Raw genomic sequence first — 25,753 nt, 5'->3', positions numbered from 1 at the left:
TGTGTGTGTGTGTGTGTGTGTGTGTGTGTGTGTGTGTGTGTGTGTGTGTGTGTGTGTGTAAACATACACACATATATATCCGAATTAATTATTATTTTATCCTCAACTGTATTAATGTTCCAATGTTTCAAGAATTCGCGCAGTCTTCGATGCATACATTGTAAATTATAATACAGTCTTCGATGCATACAATGTAATACAATTTCAATAATAATTATAAATAATTTATGTTAGTATATATTAATGCAAAATTTACAATTTATTTAAACGAAGATTATTTAACATAGAGACAACATATGTTCAATTTTTGAAGATTATATTGCATTAAATTATAGTTATAATAGCGTTGAAACGCATTCGTAATTTCTAATTCTTTGTTCGGTATTAAAAAAATTGGACATTCATTGTGATTGTCAAATATAACATACGTAAAACAACTAATTTCTACATGTTCTATTTTTAATTCTTTATTTCATCATATGAATTTCATCAAAAATTATGAATTTTGAAAATTTTTGCTATGCTACAAATATTTAATAAAGCGAAACGATATTTTTAATATAAAATTAGAGTACTTTATATATAAAATTAGAGCATTTTTCATTATCTAAATGTTAAATTTGTAATTTCACCCGATAAAATCACAATGGAACAAAGAGTTAAGAAATAATGAAATTTGTATTATGGGAAGTAAATGTATACATCTATATCTTATATATTGCTCTTAGCAGGTAAATCCTACTTTTTACTATTCTGTTTTACGGAGCAATTGTGCTCAAAAATGTACTTTTTATCACAATATGCGTCAATAATTTTATATTTGTAGCAATTATAAAAGATGCTAATTATTTATTCTGTCATTTAAAACGTTCCAAACGGAACAACGAATGTAACATTCGTTATAATTTCTTGCCCTCGAGATCCGTTAAGCCGAAAATTTTTTGAGCGAATTTATCAAGAATTTATTTTTTTTTCTTTACTATTGTTAGTCAAAACATTTAAATATAATGCACCATTTTGTTATAAAAAGTTATAGCCAACATAATATTCTTATTACACGCAGATATATGATACCACATATAAGAATTAGTCTTAGTAAAAATTAATCTTATTACGGTTTCTTTTTAAAATCTCATACCGTCAATAAGATTAGCGAATTTGTTTTTAACGCATTTGTACAAATTCGTCAAATAGGATGTAAAAAGTATATCAATTCGTTCGTATGGCACAAATAGAGTACATGCGAATGCTCGATGAGAACAACTGATGCAAATACGAAAACTATAGCCACGCGTTCCACTTTCCGCAATAGTTTCATAATTAATTTTCCGTGAATCGATTTGGATCGATAATTACGAAATACATTTACTAAATTACTCTTCATATCTCTCGCATGTTCTTGCGTAACAACCTGCTTTAATTTTCTTTGGCTTTCCGATATTAAATCTCTTAGCAATTAAGTCTCAAAATAATTTTTCACATAAATCAAATGTCTAAAATTCATTCGCATAAAAGAACTGCATTCAATTTATACTTTCTTGAATCAGCTAATTTATATATGTATAAACAAAATCTTTTAAAATATATAACACTAAGTAGCTCCCGTAATTAGATCTTGAATCTTGCTAAAATATATTTTTATCTAATTCTTTTCGAACTTCTTTGCATTTGCGTTCATTTTTATTTTATTCGAGGAAGAAAAAGTATACCTCTTTTCATCTACTTACTGATTCGTAAACTGTTTTGCATGATTCCGTATTCCATAGTTACGTATCATGTCATATACTTGCACACAGTCGCAACTATTAACGCGCAACATTTCACTTGAAGCATAAAATGCTTCATTACATTATATAATCGATATTATGCTCGATAATATACAAAAAACCATTTATATCTAATAATTTGAGTGTCTAAGTTTAATTGCGTTTTTTCTTTCGTCGTGAATCGACGAACTTATATTAAAAACAAAAGAAATAGAAAAATTTGTTTGATCTATCTTTTGATGAAGTAATCTATAATGCATAATAAAAAATAAGTCTCTAAAAATAACCTGTTTGTAAAGCATGAAAGTTCACACTTGACTCTTCAACATCTAATTTTGTCGGCTTTTTGACAACTTCACAACAACATGGGTCATGCCTGAAATGTAAAAAAAATCGTATTTTTGTATATTATTTCTTATAAAAAATTTTTTGAAAAATAGAAGACGCGATATATAAATAAAAAAAAGTTTAATATAAATTGTCCTTTATTAACAATTATCTGTTAATCTATTTTTCAGAAAGTTTATTAATAAAAATAGTAAATTTAATAAAACAGAGATAAAAAAATTTAATTTAAAATTTATTTAACAAAATAAATTAGAATTAATGAAAAAATAAATAAAATGTGAATGGAAATCTTAAAATAATAAATTGGAAATAATAAAAAAAATAATAAATTGGATTGTATTAATTATTCATTTTTCCATTTTTCAAAATATGTTATGTAATATAAACAATTTACCTTCATAATAGTTCTGGGAAAAACACGATAAATAATTAACTTTTCATTGCACAACGCAATTTTTATTTCGTTGAGCTAGTCCAGCGCGAGATAAATCACGCTCTATTTCGTCATCATCTTCAATACTAAAAATTATTCGGGAAAGAAAAATTTAATAATTTTAGACAAATAATAGCGCGCAAGTCATATCTATTTATTATACACTTACGCTCTCTCTTGTGTATCGAGATGATGCACCAATTCATCCCTTTTGTTTACAATAGATACTAATTCCTCCAACAATAAATTTTCACGCATTTTTTGCTCTGGTGTCTTTTGCCAATCTTCCACTGCAAGGATGCTTCTTAATTCGTGATTCAAGAGCTCAAATCTTCGCTCTAAATCATCTTCTTTCTCCCTAAAGATAAAAAATTCCATTCTCATTAAATTAAGATTATTATAATATCATCCTATTCCATTTTTAATAAAAATTAAAAATACATAATAACATGCCTGAATCAATGAATCGCTTACAGTATGTTTAGTTGCATTTGTCTTCTTAAGAGAGCATTTTTTTTGTTAACAAGAGTAAACCATAGAGACATCAGTCTTTCCGTTTCATCTTCGTTATCGCTTTCCATGGCTGCTCTCAATTGCTTTTCAAGTTTGCCAGCTTGAATGTCAATCTGATTTTGCTCTCTTTCAAGTGCTTCAAGCTCATTTTGAATATACGATGTCATGTCTTTACCCAACTAGAACATCGAATTAAAAATAAATCGTCATTGTAAAATACTTTTGTTTCACAATTTCTTTCCTTATATTAAAATTAAAGTATATATAATAATAATATTCATTTCCTAGTAAAATTGCAATGCAAATATAATAAAATTAATGTCCAACCAAAATTAAATTAATAATGCAAGTTAACATACCCCGCGAAGTGTATACGGAGTTCTATCGGGACTTCCTTTATCGGGCGAGATTCTTTCAATAATTTTGGAGAAAGAATACAAAGGAGAGCCAGTTTTCTTTTCTCCATCTATCATACTTGAATTTCCCAGTATATTTCCATTGTACTCAGACTAAAAAATTAGTTATATTAGGTATGAGAGATTAGGGAAAAAGTTCGTGGCGTTTTTCCCGTTAGATGGCATTAAAAAAACGCCACGAACTTTTTCCCACTTCTAATAATTTATCGTTTTATTACATAATTGTGTAAAAAAGTAAATTATATCGCAGTACCTTTATACTGATTCGATCACTGGGTGTCGATGGCGTAATGCTGCGTCTAGGACTATTATTCTGGTCGTCTATCGATCGTCTGTCACTATTGTTATCATCATTCAATTGATTTGGAGTCACAGCAACGCCCATTTTAACTTCCGCAATCAAGCGTCTCGCCCTTTCTCGCAAGTTCTGTTGCCTCTCGTCATCATTCTGTGTCTACAATATATTACAAAATATATTACATACACATAGACGCTCATTCCTTGAGAAATACTCGATTAATTCTTTAATGTGAATAAAACTGTAGAACCTCAACAGGACTGATAGCAGCAGAAACAAATCCGGATGACTTCGTTTGATTCCTGGCTTGTTCCAAGAGTTGTCTCGCTCGCTCTCGCAATTCATCGTGCCGACTAACTAACGGCTAATACAAAAGAGATAAGAAATATGAACCATTGTGCAACAATTGAGTATTCGTAATAAAATTTTTGTTTATTTTGAATGACTTTAGTTTCGTTGCTACTGGGGTACATTGATATGATATAACATTAAAAGCGACATAATATTAATAGCAGATATATTGTTAATTACATGTGATCGTTGTTCTCCATATGGCGGCGATGCACCTTGACATTCGGAACTACCTCGACTTCCTCTATCGTCAGAGTTTACCGAGTCCTACAAAAAATCGTCCTATACGTTTACATAGCCTTGTTACGTCATAATATTGTTGCAAAGCTTCTTTATAAACATACGATTGAGATCAATATTTTCAGGGTAAAAAAATGTCATGGTAAAAAATAAATAAATGCAGATTGTTAAACCAACAATATAATTATGTCACATAAAATTGTCAAATTTACAAGTTTGTAATTAAATATTATTACCATATAATAATTTTTATATTATTCCTAAAAACGCGTTATATTAAGAAAAAAGTGAAATCCGCAAAAAAAAACTAAATATTACTAAAACAAGTTATGACTTTTCCTGATATTATTATTTGACACTCTGTTAGAAGAGCAAGGTTTTGTGAGATTCCTATCTCTTAGAGATACTTCTTTTTACAGAATTTTCAAACATATTGATAATTTAAAAAGTTATGAACACATTAAAATTTATTAAAAAATTAAATTAAATATACGCTAAAGAAATTTTAAAGCCAAAGCTTATGGAACAGCCGTATAAGTCTACGTGCGTTGCGGAATTATTATGCACGAATTCTCATGCATATTTACATGCAGTTATATGTGTGTATTATATAGGCGTAATTCCGTCACAAAGCGCAATCTGTTCGCTTATGATAAATAAAAAGTAAAAGAACAGACCTTGAGACAATGCATTTTGATATAATTCGCCGATGGAAAGAAACAACAGAAGGAGAATGTAACAGTGCGCGTTATGGATTTATTGTTAATGCAGCGAGAAGATATAACAGAAGAAATGCATAAAAAGCGACAGTCTGCGCAATCTCGTATATACTGACATCACGGACCGGACTTTGCGATTTGGTAAGTGAGATCGATTGCGACCATTTGTCGTCGATTATCTGTATGTTCTCCTCTTCGTCATCGGAGCCGAACGGATCGGTTAATTGTCGGCGTGTCATAAGTATCGGACGTTGCTGCGCTTGTTGCACTCTCGGGGGAGACTTGCTCTGCGGTAAATTGGTATTTCATTTCCTCACAACGAAAAAAAATTTGCGCGCAAATTCCGTCGGATATTATACGCGACGTTTGTCTAGACAATTCTCGGGAATAATCGCAACGATCGAAATTGACTCGAACTCAGTCCGTGTAGTTTCTACGTACCTTCTCTCTCGACGAGTATTTTTCTTTGGTCGGCGATAACACCTTGCCTAGAATGCTCTTTGAGCTGGCTAATATAATGTCCTTGACCTCCTTTACGCTGGATGGCGATTTATCTTTGTTGCATTGATCGTGATCCTGATTGTCCGTGTTCAGACTCAAATGCAGCTTGTTTTTTAACGAATCGATGCATATGTCATCCTTCTTGTTATCAAACGGATTCGACCTATGAGAGTGAATCACAATTTCTAATTTTGTTTTTGATAAATTGTTGTAGAAATATACTTTGGCTTGAATTGTTGTAGAAATATACTTTGGTTTGATTGAATTTGATAGATTATAAAATGTCATATATTTACCGTCTGTTATTCTCCGCTTTATTGTTTTTTTGCTCGATCTGTTCCTTCTTCCGTAAATTAATAATCTCTTGACCAAACAGTTGAACACTCACGTCAGTATTGTTGTCCGTATTAAATCTGCCGATCATGTAAGAGGACTCGTCCGTTGTTTTACCTATTTGATGTACCTAAATTTTGGTAAAACAGTAATATATTATTAATTATATGCTATCTATATTATATACGCAAAAAGGAAAAAAATGACCACAATAATTGGATAAAGTCATTACATAAAAAAATTTTCGTTAAATTACCTCTAATTCGTGGCCGGTAAAATGTGCTCTCAATTGATATAAATAAGTCATCACAGCTAATTTATCAGGTACCGTTAATATATCCATGTCAGCCGGTTCAATAACTCTGGGTATGCCCAGAGTTTCACCTGCATCGAACGCTTTCTTACAGTTGCCTTTTACATCGTGCGGCAATAGGGAATCGATGTCTCTATAAGTTTTTATTTCGTATATTATTCAATTTGATCAAGAAACTCGCAATCAAACGTCTGTTGCATGTGCGACTATAAATACACAAATGCGTCGACCTTTCCAGTATCAAAAATAATCGTCAAAGTGTTGGCACGAGTTGGTTCGACGTAAGACAATGGCGATTTCAAAGTGTTTATTAATGGAATACGCGAATAAAATAACTGGCATATCGCCAAGAATGTCTATTGACATTTTATTCCCAGAAAAAGTAGCGCGAAGAATGAAACACTTTAGTATAATTACGACATTCGATCAACCTTGTAAGAGTACTTACAACAGATCAGGTCTGAAATGATGAATAATTGCACAAAACGCCATTCCGTTTCTCCAAGATGTCGTTAGATTAGTGACTTTAACACCAGAATAATCCTTTGTAACTTCTTTGCACCATTCTAATAAATCTTGGCCGGGAGTAATTTCTTTCAGTCTTGGAACGTTTGCGTCATTCTTTTTAAGATCCAATGGTTGCAGCGGCAATCTCAATATGCTGTGTTCAATGTTTTTGCTACAAAGATATTGAATTTGCAATTACATTATTTATTACATTGTATAGAATAATAACAAAGTAATCATTCTTGTTTCTTATAAAAAAAAATAAGTGCCTTTTTGCATAATAAACTATTTGTGAAAACAATATTTAAAGTTATTGTACCAATTATATATTGTACCAATTCTAATATCATATTTCACACACGTACGCTATTTTGTAAAATATAATACTGTAATTGTACATACTCATTTTCAATGGCAACATTGTCTTTTACGGGTGATTTTTCCTTTAGAGAGTCTCCAATTCCTGTTAGACTAATGTCGCGTATAAAATGCTCGCCATCATTTACAGGAGTTGTATCATCCTTTGATAAACTTGCCACTATTGTATACACATTATATATTCTATTAGTAAATTTGATTCCATAAATTATAATAAAATTAATAAAGCAACAAGTTAGAGAGTTAAGATAGCAATTACATATTTTATATTCAATGTATATACTTGTGGACACAGTTTCAATAAAAAGCAAGGATCAACACTCACCACTTATAGGAGTGCTGGGTAATTCACTTTCAGTAAGACTGCTCGTCATTAGATCAAGTTGAGCGGAAATATCTAAAAACTCGTCCAAATTTTTTACCGACACTTCCTCAACATCTTCAGGTATATCTTCATTATCAAAATCATCTAATGGCGCAATGTCGCTGTTATTATTAACCGACATTAAACTAGCCATACTTTGCATATCTTCATCCCTAGAAAAATAATTATTCAATAAGTATTTATCAACAAATTCAAATATAATAAACTGATACTTCAATGACATTTTCAGATTAAAATAATCTATTGACAGATTCAGCATCTGTTGAATCTGCCTCTAAAGTGCATTACTTAATGTTTATCCTATTTAAAATATATTTAAATATAGCTACATAAAGGACAAGTATTATTACCTAGCTTATGAAATTAATTAGCAGTATGTCAATGAAATTAAACTACACACTTACGTTGCCTTGCCCTCTCGTAAAAATACACATGACAAAGTACATTCTAGTGTAGCGCTAACAATCTTTTTAGAAGTTGGCTTCAAGTCCAATTTAAGTTGTTGCTGACTAGATTCTAAAGTTGCATATTTTTTCATATTTATATTAGTGGCAGCCACATGACGTCTCTTTCCTGTCGACGACACCTGTTCGAGAGTAGAACAATATACCATTGTGCTACGTCCTTCTGCGAATGTATCAGTATGCTGTACTCACATCTTCGATAACAAATGTCCAATCTTTATCTTCCAGTTCATGTGTCCGTGGATCTTTAAACAGTGTTACGGAAACTGTATGATTGTCAGGGACTGCCCAGCTAATGACACCCTTCAAAGGATCACTTAAACATGGCTCCCAGTCTAAGGGTTCTGAACTGACTCTTCTACTACGTCTTGTCCAAACAACGCTCAATTTGTTTGGCTTCCTAGAAAATGTTATTATCTTTGTATATTTATTCTCTGCTAGAATACATATATGCTAATATAATATTTCTACAAAATTGTTTTAAAAAATTATGTCTTATTAAATTAATAGTTATTTCACACATATATTTTTTCAAAATGTACATATATAATTAAAAGATATCATAAATCTAAATTGTGTCATAAACATAAACATATTTTCTATAACACAACACAATGCGTATAAAAATCTAACGCAAATCTAAACGCAAGACAGTAATTTACATTTGCATATATATCGCTTAATTTTTTTTCCAAAATATTTATTCCAAGAGACAAAAATGTCCATCACTTTCTTGTAAAATACAACAACTGTTCCTGTTTTTCAAGAGCAGACGACAGTTATGAGATTTTCATATAAACGAAAAGATATTGATGTTAGTTCCTGTTCGAACAACAGATTTCATTTCACTTGAGAAAACCGCGGCGAAAGGAAGTTCTCGCTCGGCCAGGAATGAATCGGCGTCACTCACCACTTTGTCGTCGTTTCTAACGTGACCTCGTGGTAAGAAACAGTGAACTGAAACTTGGCTGCTCTCTTGTTCACCCGTTGCAAGCGTTTCCAGACGGAACTCATGTTTGCAGCCGCGCTCCGCTTCTTTTCGCTCGGGACTTCTTCGTCCGGGATTTATTTGTCCGCGAACGAATTCTCTTCCTCACTGCTGACGCGCGAGCGAGGCGCGCTTTGTCATTTCCGCGAGGACCGTGAGTCGAACGCGCGATCGGATCGTGGACTAAGATCGGCCGCGGTGGGATATGGAAGACTAACGATCACGCTTCCCGGAAACCGACGACGTTCACGTTCCACGACGTGCGCCCTCGGCAGAGCTACAATCATATGTTCGGACGGACGGACGGATGAGTCTTCCTCTCGGTTCACCACGGCTCACGCACGAACGCTTTCAATGTTCCTGGAACGAATCGACTGTCATGTCACTTGTCCATGCGTACGTTCATACACAACATGCACGAATGCACGCACACGCGTCGAAAGTCGAAATACGTCAAGACAGCTGACGAGCTGACCTCGGACTTACGAAAGTTCTCACTGGTTCTCACTCTCACCAGATCGCTTCTAAATCGCGTCCCCTTTGGATGAGAAGTCAAGCGAGAGTGAGAGACTCGAGATACTTGAATCTTGACGATTGATGAGCTTCTCTCTTGGAAAAGAGGAGACCGTTGTTAACGTTGTCTGTCAGGTCTATCTTCGAAATTTGCATTTGTCGGTCTTATAGAAACCCGCGTGGCTTTGAAAAATTCACGCGCTAAAACACGAAAACATTGACTGCGTTCAAAAAATATTCTTTAATATTATTGATTCTTGCCGGTAGTTCCTTGCTGGATCTAAATATATAACCAATCATAATTAAAGAATTTTATAACATCTTGCAAATTTATTTTTCTTTGCTGAACACAGCGATTGCGGTGAAAGTGAGAGGTAGGAAAAATTTGATTAGAAGATTAGATCATGGACGATAATGATAAAATTATCGATATTTCAAAAACATTTAATTCTTCTATTTTACTCATAATTTTGACTCAAATTACTATATAACATATTTACAGTTATTATAAATATTTTTTAAAATGTAAAAAATCTACTAATCTTTGCAACGCTTTTACACTGCTGCATATTTCACATAGCAAATAGCATTTAATTAACATTTGAGATAAGTATAAAATATTGAATAACTAATAATTGTATAATGCATGCGAAAGATTTGAAAAAAAAAAAAAAAAAAATTATTTATAAAATTTTTTTACAAAATAAAAATCACTAGATATTTATATTTATACAATATTTATTTTAACTATTTCTGCTTCTTTTTACTTATGCATATAAATAATATTTCTGTAAAAATTATTCCAATTTATAATTCGTCTCTATCTATGTCAAAACTTGAATCATAATTATCATTATCTACTTCATTATCACTATAATCATCGTCTTCCTCATCGGCATAATTTTCATTGCAAATATTTGAGATCTTTGTGCAAAGTTCTTTTTTTTTATTGGATATGCCATCAACATACAATGACACTATATCTTCTTCAAATTCTTCCACTACAGTGCTGCACTGAAAACGATTAACTCAAATTAATGACAAAGCACTTTCAGCAAATATAAAACGTAATAAATAGCACTCACATAATGCTCGAGGCTCTTATTTAAATCACCATCTTGAATTATATCTACTTCGCTCATAATAGGATTCATACCACCTGATGGAGACATAAGATTAAAGATCATTAATTGATTATCAGACTTTCTTGTTGCTCTAACGTAATCCGACAGTTTTTCACAAATATTGTCCAGCAAAATCGAAATATGTGTTTCAGATCGACCTAACGGCACCTTAAAATAATAAATATCGAATTTTATATTAAAAATCTATACAACACAATTCTCCAAAAGATATCCAAAAGAGAACTCTGTTGTGTAGGTAAATTGAAACTAGGGAATGGATTTATAAGTGCATAAAAGCAGCAAAAATATTCTTAATTTAATACTAATGATCTATTTTTTCTTGATATTTATTTTCATCTTTTTACCTTTTTATGTATAGTATTCCCATCAGCATCCATTCTAAAATTGCCTACATCAACTAATTTATTTGGATTGGCTTTTAGAACCTCGTTTTCCAATTCATTCATAGCTGCCCTACAAACTATAAGGTATAGTAATTTATAATAGTATAGTATATAAAATTTATAATAGGTATAATAATTATTATAATTTATGATTATTATTAAAATAGAATTATCATAGATATATTAAAATATCATAGAAATTAACATTGATTTTCACCTAAACATTTCAAATGCTTTAAATCAACTTCTTTAGGTTCCACTGCAACAATTATAAAAAATAGACCCAAAAATAGTAAAGTTCTCATCTGTAAATGTAAATTTCCAATTGTATGAAATCCTTCACAAAAAGTAAACATGCTTATACTTTGCAACTTTTCTTACATAAAGAATTTCAAATAGAATATCTTACCTTGTGCATTGAAAATTGAACAGGTTACAATAATTGTTTAGTTATATTTTTTCCACAATAATATATCTAAAATTTTTAGTATCGCAGCACGCAACACGTGTAATGTACATCTTCTAGTCTCGCGTTGATGATGTGTAAAATATTTATATCGTAATCTTTGTACAAACGAATAACAGTTCGCAACGTGTAATTCCGGTAATACCAACTGTTTAACCTTAAATGATTTTATTAAAAATCACTTTTACATCGAAATAATCGAAATAATAAATATAATACTTGCAATTCAGTCCTAATAATATTACAGACAATATTTATTAATGTTATTATTATACAAAAATACAAAAACGATATTTCAAAGTGCTGACAGATATATATGTACGACTTAACCTTACCTCAATCTCGCTATGTATGTGATCGTTTTCTGAAAAATGAATCGATTGTTGAAAATCGAGTTATATCGAGCTCTCATTATTGTTGAAAAAAAAAACACGAGAAGCATACATTATTCTTTCAAAGAAAGAATAATATATTAGGGAAAAAATTCGTGGCGTTTTTTTAATGCCATCTAATGGGAAAAACGCCACGAACTTTTTCCCACACTTAATACAATGTGACACACAAAAATGAATAATTTTTTTTTATTCTATTCATTCGTCTATCATATAATTATTGCTAACCATTTTGTTTCCTTTGTTGAACAACTTTTTGTTGTCTATCTCGATTTCCAAATGGGATTCATATGCAGAAACATGTCATTAACTCGGAAGTAGGCGCGGTCCTGATCGAAATGTATTTTCGCATATATGTATTATAACTAGAATACATATATGATTATAATTACTATAAATAATAATTAATAAAAAAACGTTCGATAATGCTTTATATTAATCTTAATTAAAAACAAAGGAACAATTTTCAGTAATAATTATTGAAAATAATTGTATTTATACAATATCTTTATTTTAATTTTTTATTTGTTAAAATTATTGATATCTAATGAAATAATGTGAGAAAGTTATAATTTTATTTTTTATTTATAAAAATATAATAATGAGACTGGCGAAAACGACAAACACTAAAGTAAGCGCGCGAGTTACGGTCTTTTAGATCGATCGTTACAAACATATCAAATTTTATGTAGATATAAATTTACGTCATCTAGCTTACGTCGTAAGATATGTTTACGTCATCTATTTTCGCAAATTATACGAAAAAACATTAACAAACATTTACATAAAGGTAAACATTTATATAATAGTGCCAATAAATTGAAAGATATAAATAGAAAACGAAAGAGTACGGCAAAATGACGCTCCCGGATTAAACGTAATTGATTGGTTCTACAAATGAGAATCAATCATATTCAATCGCTTGGCGACTACATTGGGTACATTCAGTAGTACTACAATCTCTCACTGAGCGCTTAGTGATTAGCTCTTGCATCTGATTAGCATATTTAGATCTAAACTTAATTACATTTAGCGCGCAAAAATTACATTAAAAGCAGTTCGTCACTTCAGGACAGGTTTTAAAATCTGTGGAAATCATAAAAAAGATTTAATCTGTTTGTATAAATATTATTTGTAATACATTGCAAAGATATTTAAAAAACAATTTTCTATATTTGCAAAGAACGATTTTCTATTTTCTATAATCTCATTCATTTATAATTCTAAAATACTTTTTAAGTTTATTACAGTTTAATCATTTTCTTTTATAAACTATAAAACTAGCTATGTCGGATAGCAGTCTATGAATTAAAAATGTATTATGCATTTGGTAATTCATTAGAAATGCGAATTTTTTTTATTGTACACATATATATATAGTGTGCATATAGTGAATTCGCACTTGATTTCAAATTAATCTAATAGACTGATATAATTTAACCTAGATTCATCAATGATAAATAGTTTAACCTAGATTCATCAATGATAATTGCTATAAAAAGCACAAATATTTAATACAGCTTATACATGAAAAGGCACGTCTTTTTAATTGTGATAAAATGAATTTGAATAGAGTTAATGATCGCGATTCCATCTCCAGATTGTCGCGTCGTCGCAAACGCATAATAACACGGAGCCATCTCGACTTAGGCTAGTTTGGCGAATCGGTACGGTGCAACGGGGATGCTGAAGAGACCAGCAGCGTGCTTGCCCAGGTTCATCTACATCCAAATCCCAAACATAAGTGCGACCGACCTGATTCCCTAACGCGATCGTACGCTGCCAAAAATCCATTGAGAAGCGTATAAACCAAATGTCACACTCCTTAAACTCGAAACGGTGTAAAACCGTCGCACTCGTTTCTCCATTGCGCAATTGCGAGTCCTCAAGTCTACCTGGCTTCCAGCATACAATACAGTTTTCACAGGATTTGCTCAGGATAAAGTCGCCGAACCACTTCACGCAGTCCACATAATTTCGATGAACGTCACGAGTGGTAAAATCTGGAAAATGTTGCAGTATTGAATCAAAGGGCCTGCCATTGCGAGTGGGATTGCAATGATAGGACTGTTTTATCGCGTCTTGCATGTCTGGTTTCTCCAAAGACCACAACTTAAGAGCATGATCCATTCCGCATGATATGATTCTTTGACCTTTTATGTCGAAATCAGCGCTCAGGACTTCATCTCTGTGGCCTTCCACGCCACCGAAAATCGCGATACACACATCCGTTTTGATGTTCCATAGTCTCAGAGCGTGATCTTTCGATGCTGATAATAGAATGTTCGGATCTCTCGGATGAATCTTTAACTCATTTATTGCATGCCCATGACCGATGTAATGCTTGATACAAGTCATTGTCGCAGGACTTATAACTCGGATAACTCCACGGGATCCTGCTACAGCTAGCAAAGGTTTCCCAGAGTCGTCGTATGTCCACGCGCATGTGTAAAAATTCTCCTCTGTGTCTGGATCGGCGTAACATTGTTGTAGCTGTATATTTCCGCCCTGCTGACACTCGTAAATGCTTACGCGATTGCTACCCACAGAGGCAAATATCAACGGTTCGCCTTCTTTCAAATGATAATTGAATTGTACGCCAAATAAGGGCTGCCCGTGATCTTCCTTGACACTACAGCAAAATTTGTACATTGGTTTGTCTGTACAAGGTTTGTACTTTGCTGTCTTACTCCTGCGACGACCTTTTCGTTTATAACGGGCGCTACGAGTGGGCGTGTCGCTGCGATGAGTACCGGCGGTGGAATTACTTCCAATGCTGCATTCTGTCACATCACTATCATTTTCGCTGTCCTCTTGGCTGGAAGCGTATGTCTTACCACTTGATTTTTTCATCTTGATATTGATCTTAATAATTTAAACAATATTATTAACAATGATATTTTAATATATAATTTTTGAAAAAAAATATATGTGAATTACTAGCAAATCACCTTATATAACACCTTACTATTTCTGTAATCTTGTTCTATTGTCCAACAGTTCCAATAACTGGTACACCACTGTTTAATCCTAATATTCCTTCTGTTATATTTAGAATTCTGCTTCCTAAAGAGACACAAGCTTGCATATTCTAAAATAAAAAGTATATTTTGAACTATATGAATTATAATTTGTAAAATTTGTACGTGTGTGTGTGTGTGTGTGTGTGTGTGTGTGTGTGTGTGTGTGTGTGTAGATAGATAGCTTTGAATATAACTTACAGAAATATTAGCAGAGAGAAAACGAATATTATAATCGTGACAAAGTTTCTTTGACTTATGAATCAATCCCATAACATTGGATATTCCATTACAATTTATTATGCAAACTGCACCAGACAGTACATAATATTCATCTATTCTGGCTATGTTAGCTTCTATCTAAAACATTATTAATAATAATAGAGATCAATAATTATTAATTATTATTTTATTAATTAATAATAATTAATAAATAACTAAAGATAATGAGTTTAATATGATAAAAAGATTACATTAAAAATTATTTGCGAGCGACTTACTTCTAATAAGGTGTGTGAAGCTCTTAAGTCAAAAGGAAAAATAATAAAATCTACAGAGATATCTATTCTCGTTTTCACATCTGTAATAGATTCACACTGATGGATAGATATCTGCCATTTCCTTTCTTTTGCACTTAAATATAAGCCCTCTGATATCTTCTGACATAATTCAGCTGATCCTACTATCTGGAAAAAGATGTTTTAAATATAATAAATATATTTACTATACAGTTATATATTTAACACTGCTGATGTACACAATATCCAATAAATTATAATATAAAGCACAAGAAGATAATTTTCTTTGTCTATACTTTTTACTTATTTTATTAGTTTGCTTGTTGATATAACAAAAAAAAATAAATTATAAAATAATATACCATGTACTTACACAAAATGACAAAACAAATTAAAATTAAATTATGCTTTGGATATCAGACATATTATACAGATTATATTCAATTCCACATGGTTATATCTTAATACACCAGAAAATCAAAGCTACATGCATTTGTATTTTATTAATTATGATTAACATTTTATTAATTATGATTAACAAAAAGTAAATACAAATAACAAATTAGCAAATTATAAATAACAGACACAGAGACAAGGACTACGTTCAGCAAAAAAAAAAACAGTTTTGCAATTGTTGTAAAATTCTTGAATATGATTTATACATTTCTAATATAGATTCAATTTATTTTACAACAATTGCTAAGCTGCTTTTTCTCCTTTAAGATAGTTCTTTAGTAAGTGCCAAAAATTTGAGATGCTTCATCAGATGTATCCAAAATTACAAATATCTGTATAATTTAGATAACACATTAAAACTATGTGTATATCTTAATGAAATAGTATGGAACATATAAAAGTAAATCAAGAGGCCTATTAATTACATCTTTATAAAAACAAGATGAGATTATGTTTATTTGTTGAGGTTAAATTTAAATGCAAGTTTAGGCATATAAATATCTTTCCAGATTAGCCGTTGACTCATTACTTTTTTGTGACCATTAAAATCATAATTTTTTAAACTATTATAATCTCATTTTTTAGAAAAGTCTATGATAACATTTATGTACAATTAATCAAAGAAGCGTCTGCAAGTCTTATCTGTCACTAAGTTATATGAAAGGATACAATTTCAACTTTTTTTTCTTTTATTTCATCATTAATTTGCTGTAGAATTTTGCACAGCAATTTCAATACTACAACTTCATTATATAAAAAAAAAGGACATTTCTATGGTAATTCAATTTTTACTAAAGAACCATCTTAAGGTTGAAAGTCCACAAAAAAATCTTACGTAGCATCCTAAGACCGCGGTTATCACTTCCTAAAAATATGCGAAATATACAGGAATGTGAATAAAACTTTCTTTTTTCTTTTACCGTCACAGACGCACCATAAAAGCAATTAGACATTCGTCTTTCCGAAACGTGCCGTTTTTAAAGATTTCGGCCATGACTGTTGATGGCTAAAGGCTTGTTCTTTCTGTGTACTGCACTGAATTACACTTCTATCACATTTTCGCCAAACTGCAAATATATATCTATTTCAGTTTAAGTACGAGAGAAGTATATAATCCAACTGCCAGAAAGAACAGATACATATGTTGAACCGGTTTCACTACTCCGATGTTAAATTTCAATATTGCCAACTGCAAAATTGAAAAAAATAACCTAATTTTCTGGCAGCTGTGAAGAACGATGTGATAATAGATTTATTTGCGTTATTTGAAATTTCTAAAAATGTTTATATTAAAAACGAAAAAATATAATTGGATGTTTAAAAGAAAGCAAAGACACTGAGTGCAAAAAGTGCAAACAACGCGAACAGATCTATTAAGGTGCTTTTTCATGCTAATGCTCGATTCATTTTCAATGTCAAAATAAATCACAGATCAAAATTGACGCTTGATATTCGCCAATTTCTATCGTGATTATTTTGATGCCAAAAATGAGCATCAAGCATCGGTATGAAAAGACACTTTTATAAGCTGATGACAGTGGCGGATGACAGCTAATCACGGTGTTAGAAATATAGGTGGAGCAGCTTGTGAAAATTTACCTTAACAAGTTACTCTCTATGATGGCCACGGTTACCATATGAAGTGCTTCAGAAATTTTCTAGCAAGTAACCAATCAATTTGATATTACGTTACGTAGTTGCAACTAAATTCCGTTAGATGACGCACAATCTCGAGTTGAATTTGCGGTTATGTTATGTTCCCAGCATGACATAATTGGATATAACCTATCGCGATTTAAATACCGTAGCGGCTGGCTCATAAAATTGTATAATGCTATTATTTATCGTGACATTACCAAGATTCTCTGCGATTTGACATGAGTTCCCAACAAATATTTCAGCTTTCTCATAGATTCAGAACAGTCTTTAGGCCACTGACATCCAAATTTAATGAGATTGGCATTAAAATTAGGAATTATGAAATGCCTGAGAAAATTAAGGGCACATTTCTCGAACGCTGGGGTAAATAATATTACAAAATATATGGTTGAATTATCACATTCTAGTTATTTAAGTAATGTTTGCAAATAGTTTTTATTATTTTACAGCGAAATATTGGCATGGTTTGTATATAGATTACAAGGACGTCGCATTAGATGTAGTCAAAGATTGCACAGAACGTCCTGTACATGCTACAATATATATTACACGTGCGTATTGTTTTTTGAGTGTCTGCAGATTGTCACTTTCAAGATGTGATATTTATAATGTGTAATAATTATAATATATCTGTATGAGAATAATTTATATTATTTCAGTTCTAGGAAGCTGTTTTTATTCTAATCGACACAATCCAGATGAAACTATGTTTAGGGAACAATTGATACAAAACAGTATAAAGTTAATACAAGTAGGAGAACCCATACGCAATCCTGTCTCTGTACAGCACATAAAATGGTTGGAACAGTGCTATAATGAAGGATTAATCAGAAGGCTAAATCTAGGAATTTTGTCTCTGATTTGGTTGGATAATTATGACAAAAATTGTTCCTCATACAAGGCTGTCTGTCCTTACTTAAAACCACGATATGTAACTTTCTATGAAAGAATAGTGGATGTAGGCTTTCTAGGAAAGTGGTGGGTATTAGATAGGAAGATGAAAGATTATGATGTAAACGAGGCTGAATTCTGTGTTGCAGAAACTGTAAACAATACAGATACTATTTCAGCAACATGTTAAATTTTGATAGGAAGCAATTGTATTATTTATGTAAAAAAATATATACATTTTTTAAGTTTTGAAAAACGAGTATATATTATATATATTTGTAAATTAACAACTAGGATACAAAAGATTTTAATATAAAATCTAGTAAGTAAATTATATTTGTGAATATACAGGCACAATTGTTAGAATTGAATAAATTGAGAGATCATAACAAATCATCTCTCTTCTGTTCAGAATATATTGATTAAATTCAATAGAAAACTATTTATCCAAAATATATTAATTCAATGACTTAGAATAGATCGATAATGTCTGCGAAAACAAGTTAAATGCACCAGCATTTTACTATAATTCTTTTCTAAGAGAAATCTAGTTGTACTCACAAGATCCTTTTTCAGGATTTATATCGCAATAATCTTTAGTTTTCTTCTTCAATAGTCTTCTTTATAGTTCTTCTTTAATTTCCTAAATATATAGACATTCTATCGAATTGTTTTACAAAAATATATGATACCTACGTTTATTAATATTATTAGATAGATGATTTATCATTATACAATTTTCAAAGTCTTCATTCACGAGACAGCAGTTAATCATCTAAAATGTAATCAGTTTTATTTTAATATTAATTGCTATGAATAGTATTAATATAAAATCTATTGTACCGTTGATACATTACCAATTTTTGCGTAAACTATTGCTGTACGGCGCGGAATGTAGATCATCATTTTGTTTTGATATGCAGAAAATGATTCTAGTTGCGTAAAATGTTGCACATTCGTATCTACGCGACATTCTCCTCCAAATTGTTCATCATCACTACACAAAACGATCTTGTATGTTCCTGGATTTTTTACACCGACCGGATAATCGGCGAACGACTTGACTGGATGAAAGTTAAAGACGAATGTGAGATCACTTCGGTCAAAGACGATCACTTTATCATCTTCGTGCTTCCAGCTCACATAGCCCTATAAATTCAAATATTATTCTTGATTCTTTAAATTTTATTAATCCTTTATTGTCAAAAAAAAATCACTTAGATAATGACAGATCAAAAACACAAAAACTTATAAAGCTACTTACAGGATGGGCATGTAACCATCCATACTTCTCTTCGAGCATATTCACAGCGCGATCCCAATTATTCATGTATTTATACTTCAGTAATTCGTCATCCACTAAATTCCACTGACGTCTGGCATAATGGTAGCTGTCTGCATTTCCGATTCTCGGAAAATCTAGCCATTCGGGATGACCAAACTCATTACCTGTAAAATATACATCAAAGTATCTCTGATTGCTACATTTTTATTCAATCATAATTTGAATGAATTTTGATGCATATCTCGAGATACAATTGTTCACATAAGTAAGAGATTAATCTAAAATTATTAATTTGTTGATTATTCACCTATGAAGTTTAGATAAGCTTCGCCGCCCAAAGCATGCGTAATCAGTGTAATTAGATTGTGAAGAGCAATGCCACGAGAAATGATTTCACTGTGTGGACTCAAAGTGCTCATGTGCGTATACATTTCCTTATCCATGAGCCAAAATGCAATCGTTTTATCACCAACGAGAGCCTGATCGTGAGACTCGGAATAAGCGACCGCTTTCTCCATCCATCTTCGATTGGAGAGTGTCCAACAAATCTCCCCAATCTTCCAATCATCATCTTTGACTTCTTTTAATAATTTAATCCATTTGTCAGGAATAGCCATGGCTAATCGGTAGTCAAATCCCATACCACCTTCAGCGACAGGCCTTTTTGGTATTTTGCGAAATATTTATAAAATTATTTATGTAATTAATTTTCATCTGCTTTGATTTACGAAAGTTATAAGCCTTGTACCTGCAAACACCTGGCATTCCACTAACATCTTCAGCAATTGTAACGATTTCGGGATATATTTCATGCAACATATGGTTAGCGAGCATTAAATACACTATGCCCTCCACATCAACATTCAAACCATAATATTCATCATAATGACCACTGAAACCTTGTCCCAAGCCTCTTGAATGATACAACATTGATGTGACACCATCAAACCTGTCAAATTATTGCAATTTCAATAAAATATTTGTTATATTATGTATGAAAGTCATATACTTTTGTAATTAGATCTTTTTATAAAAAAATTAAGTACCTGAATCCATCAAAACCATATTCCTCGATGTACCAACGCAAATTGGATAATAGGAATCGAAGTACCTCATATTCCGCGTAATTGAACAGCCTGCTGTCCCACAGCGAGTGTTCGCCGCGAGAACCGCTATGAAAGAAACATGCGTCTGTACTATCAAACATATTCAGTCCGTCCAAAGTATTCTTGGAAGCATGCGAATGTACTACATCCAGCAAAACATAGAGACCATGTTGATGTGCTACATCCACTAACTCTTTTAACTCTTCTGGATTTCCATAGCGAGACGAAACCGCATAGAAGGAAGTCACCTTTGATTTTAATAAAAGACATAGAGCTAACACTTGTATACATAATTATATAATTAATTTTACAATTGTGTATAAATAACACAACCTGATATCCAAAACTAGCATAATAAGCGTGCTCCATGATCGCCATTACTTGTATCGTGTTGTATCCTTGCTTTACAATCCGTGGTATCACATCCCTAGCAAATTCCAAGTAGGTGCCAACGCGACATTCCTGGGTACCAATTCCAATATGACATTCATAAATTCTAAGACTCTCTGGTTTCTTTGGTTTGGGATGTTTGAACTTGTATGTCTGGAAAGGAAGCATTATAAATCTCTTTGTCACATGCCAGAAGCACTTCTAGTGATAATTATCCAATACATTTTCTGGATGCCATATACGTTGTTTGTAAGTAGTTCCTTCAGATTTATCTGGTTTCTGTGTTACATAAGTTGCCCAGGGACTCAATCTTTCAAGAAGCTCATTATTGTGACTTTTGATAATGAGCTTTACTTCAGAGTTGTGCTTCAAAGGACAACTGCCATTTGCATTCGGAGGCAAATGCAATTCCCACTTGCCATATTCTAATTTTTTATATGGTGTAGCAGTTTTTTGCCAATTATCTATACAACGAAATAGTTATACTAATTAAAGATAATCCTAATTGAATATTAAATATATTAATATAATCATAAGAAAATAATATGCATACTAAACTCTCCAGTTAGAAATACTTCCTGCGCACCAGGTGCCCATTCCTTTGCAACAACACTATTGTCATCTTGGACATGAATACCAAAGCTCTCATATGCAGTAGTAAATTGCCTAAGGTCTCCATCTCCTTCTTCTATTTTTTCAACATAATCCTTAAACAGGGCATACCTGGAAAGGTAATGTAATATTAGCAGAATATTTTTAACGAATTAGGGGGGACATCGCAAATCAGGCATAACCTTTATATACAAAATTGTTATAAATAAAAGTACCTTCGTCGAATGTCAATCTCGTACTGCTTCAGATATGGATCTCTCTCGAGGAGGGTTTTTATCTCTGGTACCTCAACTTGTGAAGGATCCATGCTGGACCATTTGCCACCCATATTTTTATCAGGATATCTTACGCACAATTAACAAAAGCGTGATCGCAGCATGGACCGGCTGAAATTTGAATGTCAGATCAATGTCACGATCCCCTCTCCGTTCGACGTCAGTCGGTCAGTGGAATGTAAGTGTACTGTACTTACTACTGTATCTTCGAAGATGTGGAACGGAACTTAGATTGCATAAGCAGCCGGATATAACAGGAAGAAAAAAAAAGAAAAGCTACGTGGCTACCGACTTATATAATCACGAACACGCATTAACACGCACATCGCGTAATATCGTGAGAATGATAAGTTTGACGGCTTCTAATCTGCACGGAACTCCTCCAAGCTTTGACATCATCATGTGTCGCCATGTTTATTCTCGGAATGTTTACTATTTTTAATTTACTCAGCACTCAATAGGCGAAGCGGCATGGCGGCCCTGGCGGAACTTCAGGTTTAGGGTCAGAGTTGGCCAGAGTTGGCTGAACCGAACTAGTGACACAATCACGCGTGCAATTTGTAATTGCAAATGAACTTGGAAATAATAAAAGTTGCAGCATCAAAGATCGTAAGCGATATCTTATCTCGTGGGGTTTTATCTCATCGCATGCTGAGGAAAATTTTGTTTCATCTTTTTTGAAAAAAAAAAAAGTATCAAAAATTAGGCGATTGAAGTCTTGATATGGTGGTGAAATATCATCATAGATCTGTTCTTCATAACTGCATGTTCTGTGTGTATATTTAAAAAAAAGATATACGCATGTATATAAAGAAAAAAGGAGAAAAAAATAGAAAAATAGTGACATAAGTGCCATCTACAAGAACCTTATATCGAATCAATTAAACGCACTTATAATTATAAAATATTTTATTTAACAGCACAGTAAAATGATATAGCGATTTAACTTTCTCGTTTCTATATTTATTAAAATATTAAATTATTAAATGATATTGAATGCGTCATCTTCTTTACATCAATTTGTGTACGACGATTTAATATTACAGATATAATATTATAGAAGCTCTCTAGTTTAATGTGCAGTACGTACTTGAGTGCGTCCAATTGCATTCACTAAGCGAAAAAGTTCTGGTTGTTTGTCAAATGATAGACATTTTAAACAACTATTGTGTTATGGAGTGTCTAACACTATTTTTTTATATGCATCGGAAGGGAGACAAAAAACAAAGAAGCAAAAACAAGAGCATCCGAGAATCAGTAAAGAAATTTTATTGGAGATACACGAGTACGAGTCCAGTATTACGTAAGAATAATACTGACAATTCGTGAATACTCGTACGTAAGTACATAACGTACAATTTACGTAAATTTATTCATTGATATATATTTATACAAATGCAAAAATTGCTCTTGTCAATAGCTCAAGCGATATATAGACATCGTGGAATACATTAATTGTGATGCGCTCAAGCTAAATTCGTCGCAATTTGTGAATTATGATTTATGCGCTAACTCAATTTAATTCCGCATCAAGAGATAGAATAAGAGAGAATTGTATGTAATTAGTAGATTTATTTTTAATTGAATTGCTTTTATATTTATGAATCACTAAGTAATGCTCACAAAGTATAAGAAAATAAATAAATACAGTTTTCAAAGTATTTACGCGATTAGACTCTGACCACCCAACGGTGGTCAGATACCGAATGTCTTGGCGGCTTTGGTCCATTTTTATCTTAACTTAAGCATTAAAAATTGTTCAAGAAATGTTCAAAAAGAAATATATATACTTATAATTAATTCTTAAATAAGGTGGAGTTAGAATTAGGAGAACGAATTGTTGATATTTCAAGATTTATCCTCTCTTGTTTTTTTTCTTTCGTTGTCTTTATATATGTATATAATGCATTCTTATATATAAATGCAAATATATTTAAAATTTGAGAGGATCGCAAGCAAATATTTGTGACAAAGCATTGAACTGTTTTAAGAGAAACACTTATGAAAGGGAAATAGGAGGAAAGTATACATTTTAAATTTTATGAGAGATTAAATAGGTATGTTAACGTTAGCTTGGATTACAAGATTAAAATCGTATTCAAGATTTCATTTTACTTGTAGGAAGAAAGATTAGCCTTGACTAAACATCCGGATGAATTTTTTTACCTTGGAATCAATCTTTAACATAGACCTATGTGGCATGCGTCTTGTTAGTGGGCTTTTGGTTTCGAATTTGATTTGTTAGTGTAATTTATGGTACTGTTTATGGGAGTATTATTGACCGAAGTGTCAGATACTTCGTCGCTGCTATTACTGCGAATATCACCTTCCATCTGTAATAGTTTTTCCAGAAGAAAAGATTAGCATATAGATGTGTGTTCATTAATATCAAAAAAATGTCCCAATGAACGTGCACGCGATAATTTATATAAATCAGCAGCACATACCTGACCAGCATTGAAAGCACGGTATGCGATCTGAATGATTAAATAAGTCCAAATTGCGTGGAGAAACAGTAGTAAAATTAATAAAGAATTAAAGATATAATACGCGAAGAACATCGGTACTATTTTAGGCGCCTCTATAGATGTACTGTAACATACAATAGATTGGCATTAGTATCAAATAATCTGCGCATTTAATCGCTCAAAATTTAAATATATTAATACGTACTTATAAATTATCCAAAATGGGTACACACCCATACGCGTTACAACCCAGAGAATTGTAAACGCAGCAAATATACAGTCACAAAGTCTTTGATAATTTGCATATTTGGTCATTTTTGCCGCCTGCGAATTAAAAATAATTAAAAATATAAATTAAAATATAGAATATAATTTTTCTCTTTCGAGCATTCTTACCTCCAAGAGTATATCCGCAGAATCATGCACAAGCAAGACTAGACTACCGATCCTCGTTAGATTTCCAACCCACGAAAAACACATAAGTGCAATTGTAGCTATGTGATGAATAAACATCTGCCAAAAATCTTTCCTTTTTACATCAAAGAATTGAGAAAAGCTTAATGCCCAATAAAATGACATTGATATCATATAATACCACCACACATCATCAGTAACAGGATGATAGGGATAATTGTAAAAACAATACTTTATGTCCCAAAGCCACAGTTTATCCCACAGGACAACAAGGCCGTAGAAGAATGAATACGTATAATAAAAACATCTCCAACTGAAAAGAAATCATACATGTGTATGATGATTTGTCAATGTAATATTTATGTACGATACGAAATAGTGAATTAAGACGATGACTAACCAACTTTCGCAGAACTTTGTAAGAGTAGACGGCTTGTCCTGAGAACGACGCAACCGAAGCCACCTCTCTACTTGCCTTTCAGACCAATCTAATTGTTTAGCCAATGCCAAAATCTTAAAACATATAGTTATACATTACAAAGTGTTCATGTAACAAACAGTAGATGTGCATGAAAACATATATATATCAATTAACACTATTTATATTATTTTTAACATTCCTGATATTTCTTAATATATTGAATGCCACGTTAATATTACATAACTTGCCCAAGGCGTCAACATGAATCTGCTATCATGCGATACATATTGTATTAAAATTTAGAAATATTTACATTTATTTATAATTATTATGTGTTTCTATTAATCTTGACATCGCCGGTCAGCGGTGATCCCCAACGATGGCAT

At 32.0% G+C, this 25,753-nt stretch overlaps 6 protein-coding genes across 10 annotated transcripts in view; 1 reads left to right on the top strand and 5 right to left on the bottom strand.

The window, feature by feature from the left end:
• Positions 1–9,660, bottom strand: part of LOC108691395 (EH domain-binding protein 1) — a 13,510-nt gene extending 3,850 nt beyond the window's left edge. The window contains exons 1-18 of one of the 5 annotated variants that reach the window (XM_018199128.1): positions 8,876–8,979; positions 8,158–8,365; positions 7,906–8,087; positions 7,442–7,653; positions 7,141–7,276; positions 6,680–6,910; positions 6,175–6,364; positions 5,882–6,048; positions 5,526–5,748; positions 5,201–5,371; positions 4,306–4,392; positions 4,025–4,138; positions 3,730–3,930; positions 3,420–3,569; positions 3,022–3,239; positions 2,717–2,905; positions 2,509–2,633; positions 2,054–2,142 (exon numbers count right to left, since the gene is read on the bottom strand). In XM_018199128.1, coding sequence (XP_018054617.1) covers positions 2,552–2,633; positions 2,717–2,905; positions 3,022–3,239; positions 3,420–3,569; positions 3,730–3,930; positions 4,025–4,138; positions 4,306–4,392; positions 5,201–5,371; positions 5,526–5,748; positions 5,882–6,048; positions 6,175–6,364; positions 6,680–6,910; positions 7,141–7,276; positions 7,442–7,653; positions 7,906–8,087; positions 8,158–8,365; positions 8,876–8,979 — 2,865 coding nt within the window. In that variant the 3' untranslated portion in view covers positions 2,054–2,142; positions 2,509–2,551. Of the gene's footprint in view, positions 1–1,095; positions 2,143–2,508; positions 2,634–2,716; positions 2,906–3,021; positions 3,240–3,419; positions 3,570–3,729; positions 3,931–4,024; positions 4,139–4,305; positions 4,393–5,200; positions 5,372–5,525; positions 5,749–5,881; positions 6,049–6,174; positions 6,365–6,679; positions 6,911–7,140; positions 7,277–7,441; positions 7,654–7,905; positions 8,088–8,157; positions 8,366–8,875 lie in introns of those variants that run through there. The other 4 variants (XM_018199130.1, XM_018199131.1, XM_018199132.1 and 1 more) reach the window with 4 other exon arrangements.
• Positions 9,661–10,186: 526 nt separating this feature from the next.
• On the bottom strand, positions 10,187–11,811 carry LOC108691371 (protein canopy homolog 2). Its single transcript, XM_018199078.1, has 6 exons — positions 11,796–11,811; positions 11,404–11,617; positions 11,212–11,299; positions 10,956–11,071; positions 10,552–10,758; positions 10,187–10,480 (listed from the first exon to the last, which is right to left on the bottom strand). Exons 2-6 carry the CDS (start codon positions 11,410–11,412, stop codon positions 10,274–10,276), a joined length of 627 nt encoding a protein of 208 aa, XP_018054567.1. The 5' UTR covers positions 11,413–11,617; positions 11,796–11,811; the 3' UTR covers positions 10,187–10,273.
• A 1,600-nt stretch (positions 11,812–13,411) lies between these two features.
• Positions 13,412–14,877, bottom strand: LOC108691360 (polycomb protein eed-B-like). The gene is made up of 2 exons (XM_018199064.1): positions 14,804–14,877; positions 13,412–14,717 (listed from the first exon to the last, which is right to left on the bottom strand). The coding sequence occupies exon 2, from the start codon at positions 14,703–14,705 to the stop codon at positions 13,428–13,430; it is 1,278 nt and encodes a 425-aa protein (XP_018054553.1). The 5' UTR covers positions 14,706–14,717; positions 14,804–14,877; the 3' UTR covers positions 13,412–13,427.
• Positions 14,878–17,557: 2,680 nt separating this feature from the next.
• Positions 17,558–18,595, top strand: LOC108691389 (uncharacterized protein C19orf52). Its single transcript, XM_018199117.1, has 3 exons — positions 17,558–17,868; positions 17,955–18,056; positions 18,165–18,595. Exons 1-3 carry the CDS (start codon positions 17,724–17,726, stop codon positions 18,584–18,586), a joined length of 669 nt encoding a protein of 222 aa, XP_018054606.1. The 5' UTR covers positions 17,558–17,723; the 3' UTR covers positions 18,587–18,595.
• Positions 18,596–18,780: 185 nt separating this feature from the next.
• LOC108691385 (1,4-alpha-glucan-branching enzyme) lies at positions 18,781–22,491 on the bottom strand. The gene is made up of 11 exons (XM_018199111.1): positions 22,262–22,491; positions 22,005–22,175; positions 21,731–21,900; positions 21,400–21,641; positions 21,121–21,330; positions 20,728–21,035; positions 20,430–20,630; positions 19,989–20,341; positions 19,661–19,845; positions 19,254–19,545; positions 18,781–19,171 (listed from the first exon to the last, which is right to left on the bottom strand). Exons 2-11 carry the CDS (start codon positions 22,115–22,117, stop codon positions 19,164–19,166), a joined length of 2,082 nt encoding a protein of 693 aa, XP_018054600.1. The 5' UTR covers positions 22,118–22,175; positions 22,262–22,491; the 3' UTR covers positions 18,781–19,163.
• A 1,341-nt stretch (positions 22,492–23,832) lies between these two features.
• Positions 23,833–25,753, bottom strand: part of LOC108691388 (ceramide synthase 6) — a 4,692-nt gene continuing 2,771 nt past the window's right edge. The window contains exons 4-8 of the mRNA XM_018199116.1: positions 25,347–25,459; positions 24,929–25,259; positions 24,738–24,856; positions 24,512–24,656; positions 23,833–24,397 (exon numbers count right to left, since the gene is read on the bottom strand). Of these exons, the coding sequence (XP_018054605.1) occupies positions 24,275–24,397; positions 24,512–24,656; positions 24,738–24,856; positions 24,929–25,259; positions 25,347–25,459 (831 nt within the window). The 3' untranslated portion in view covers positions 23,833–24,274. The remainder of the gene's footprint in view (positions 24,398–24,511; positions 24,657–24,737; positions 24,857–24,928; positions 25,260–25,346; positions 25,460–25,753) is intronic.

Source organism: Atta colombica, unplaced genomic scaffold (assembly GCF_001594045.1).
Source record: "Atta colombica isolate Treedump-2 unplaced genomic scaffold, Acol1.0 scaffold46, whole genome shotgun sequence".
Classification (NCBI taxonomy): Eukaryota; Metazoa; Arthropoda; class Insecta; order Hymenoptera; family Formicidae; genus Atta; species Atta colombica.
The sequence above is the reverse complement of the archived record's forward strand: the minus strand, read 5'-3'. Positions and strand labels throughout refer to the sequence as shown.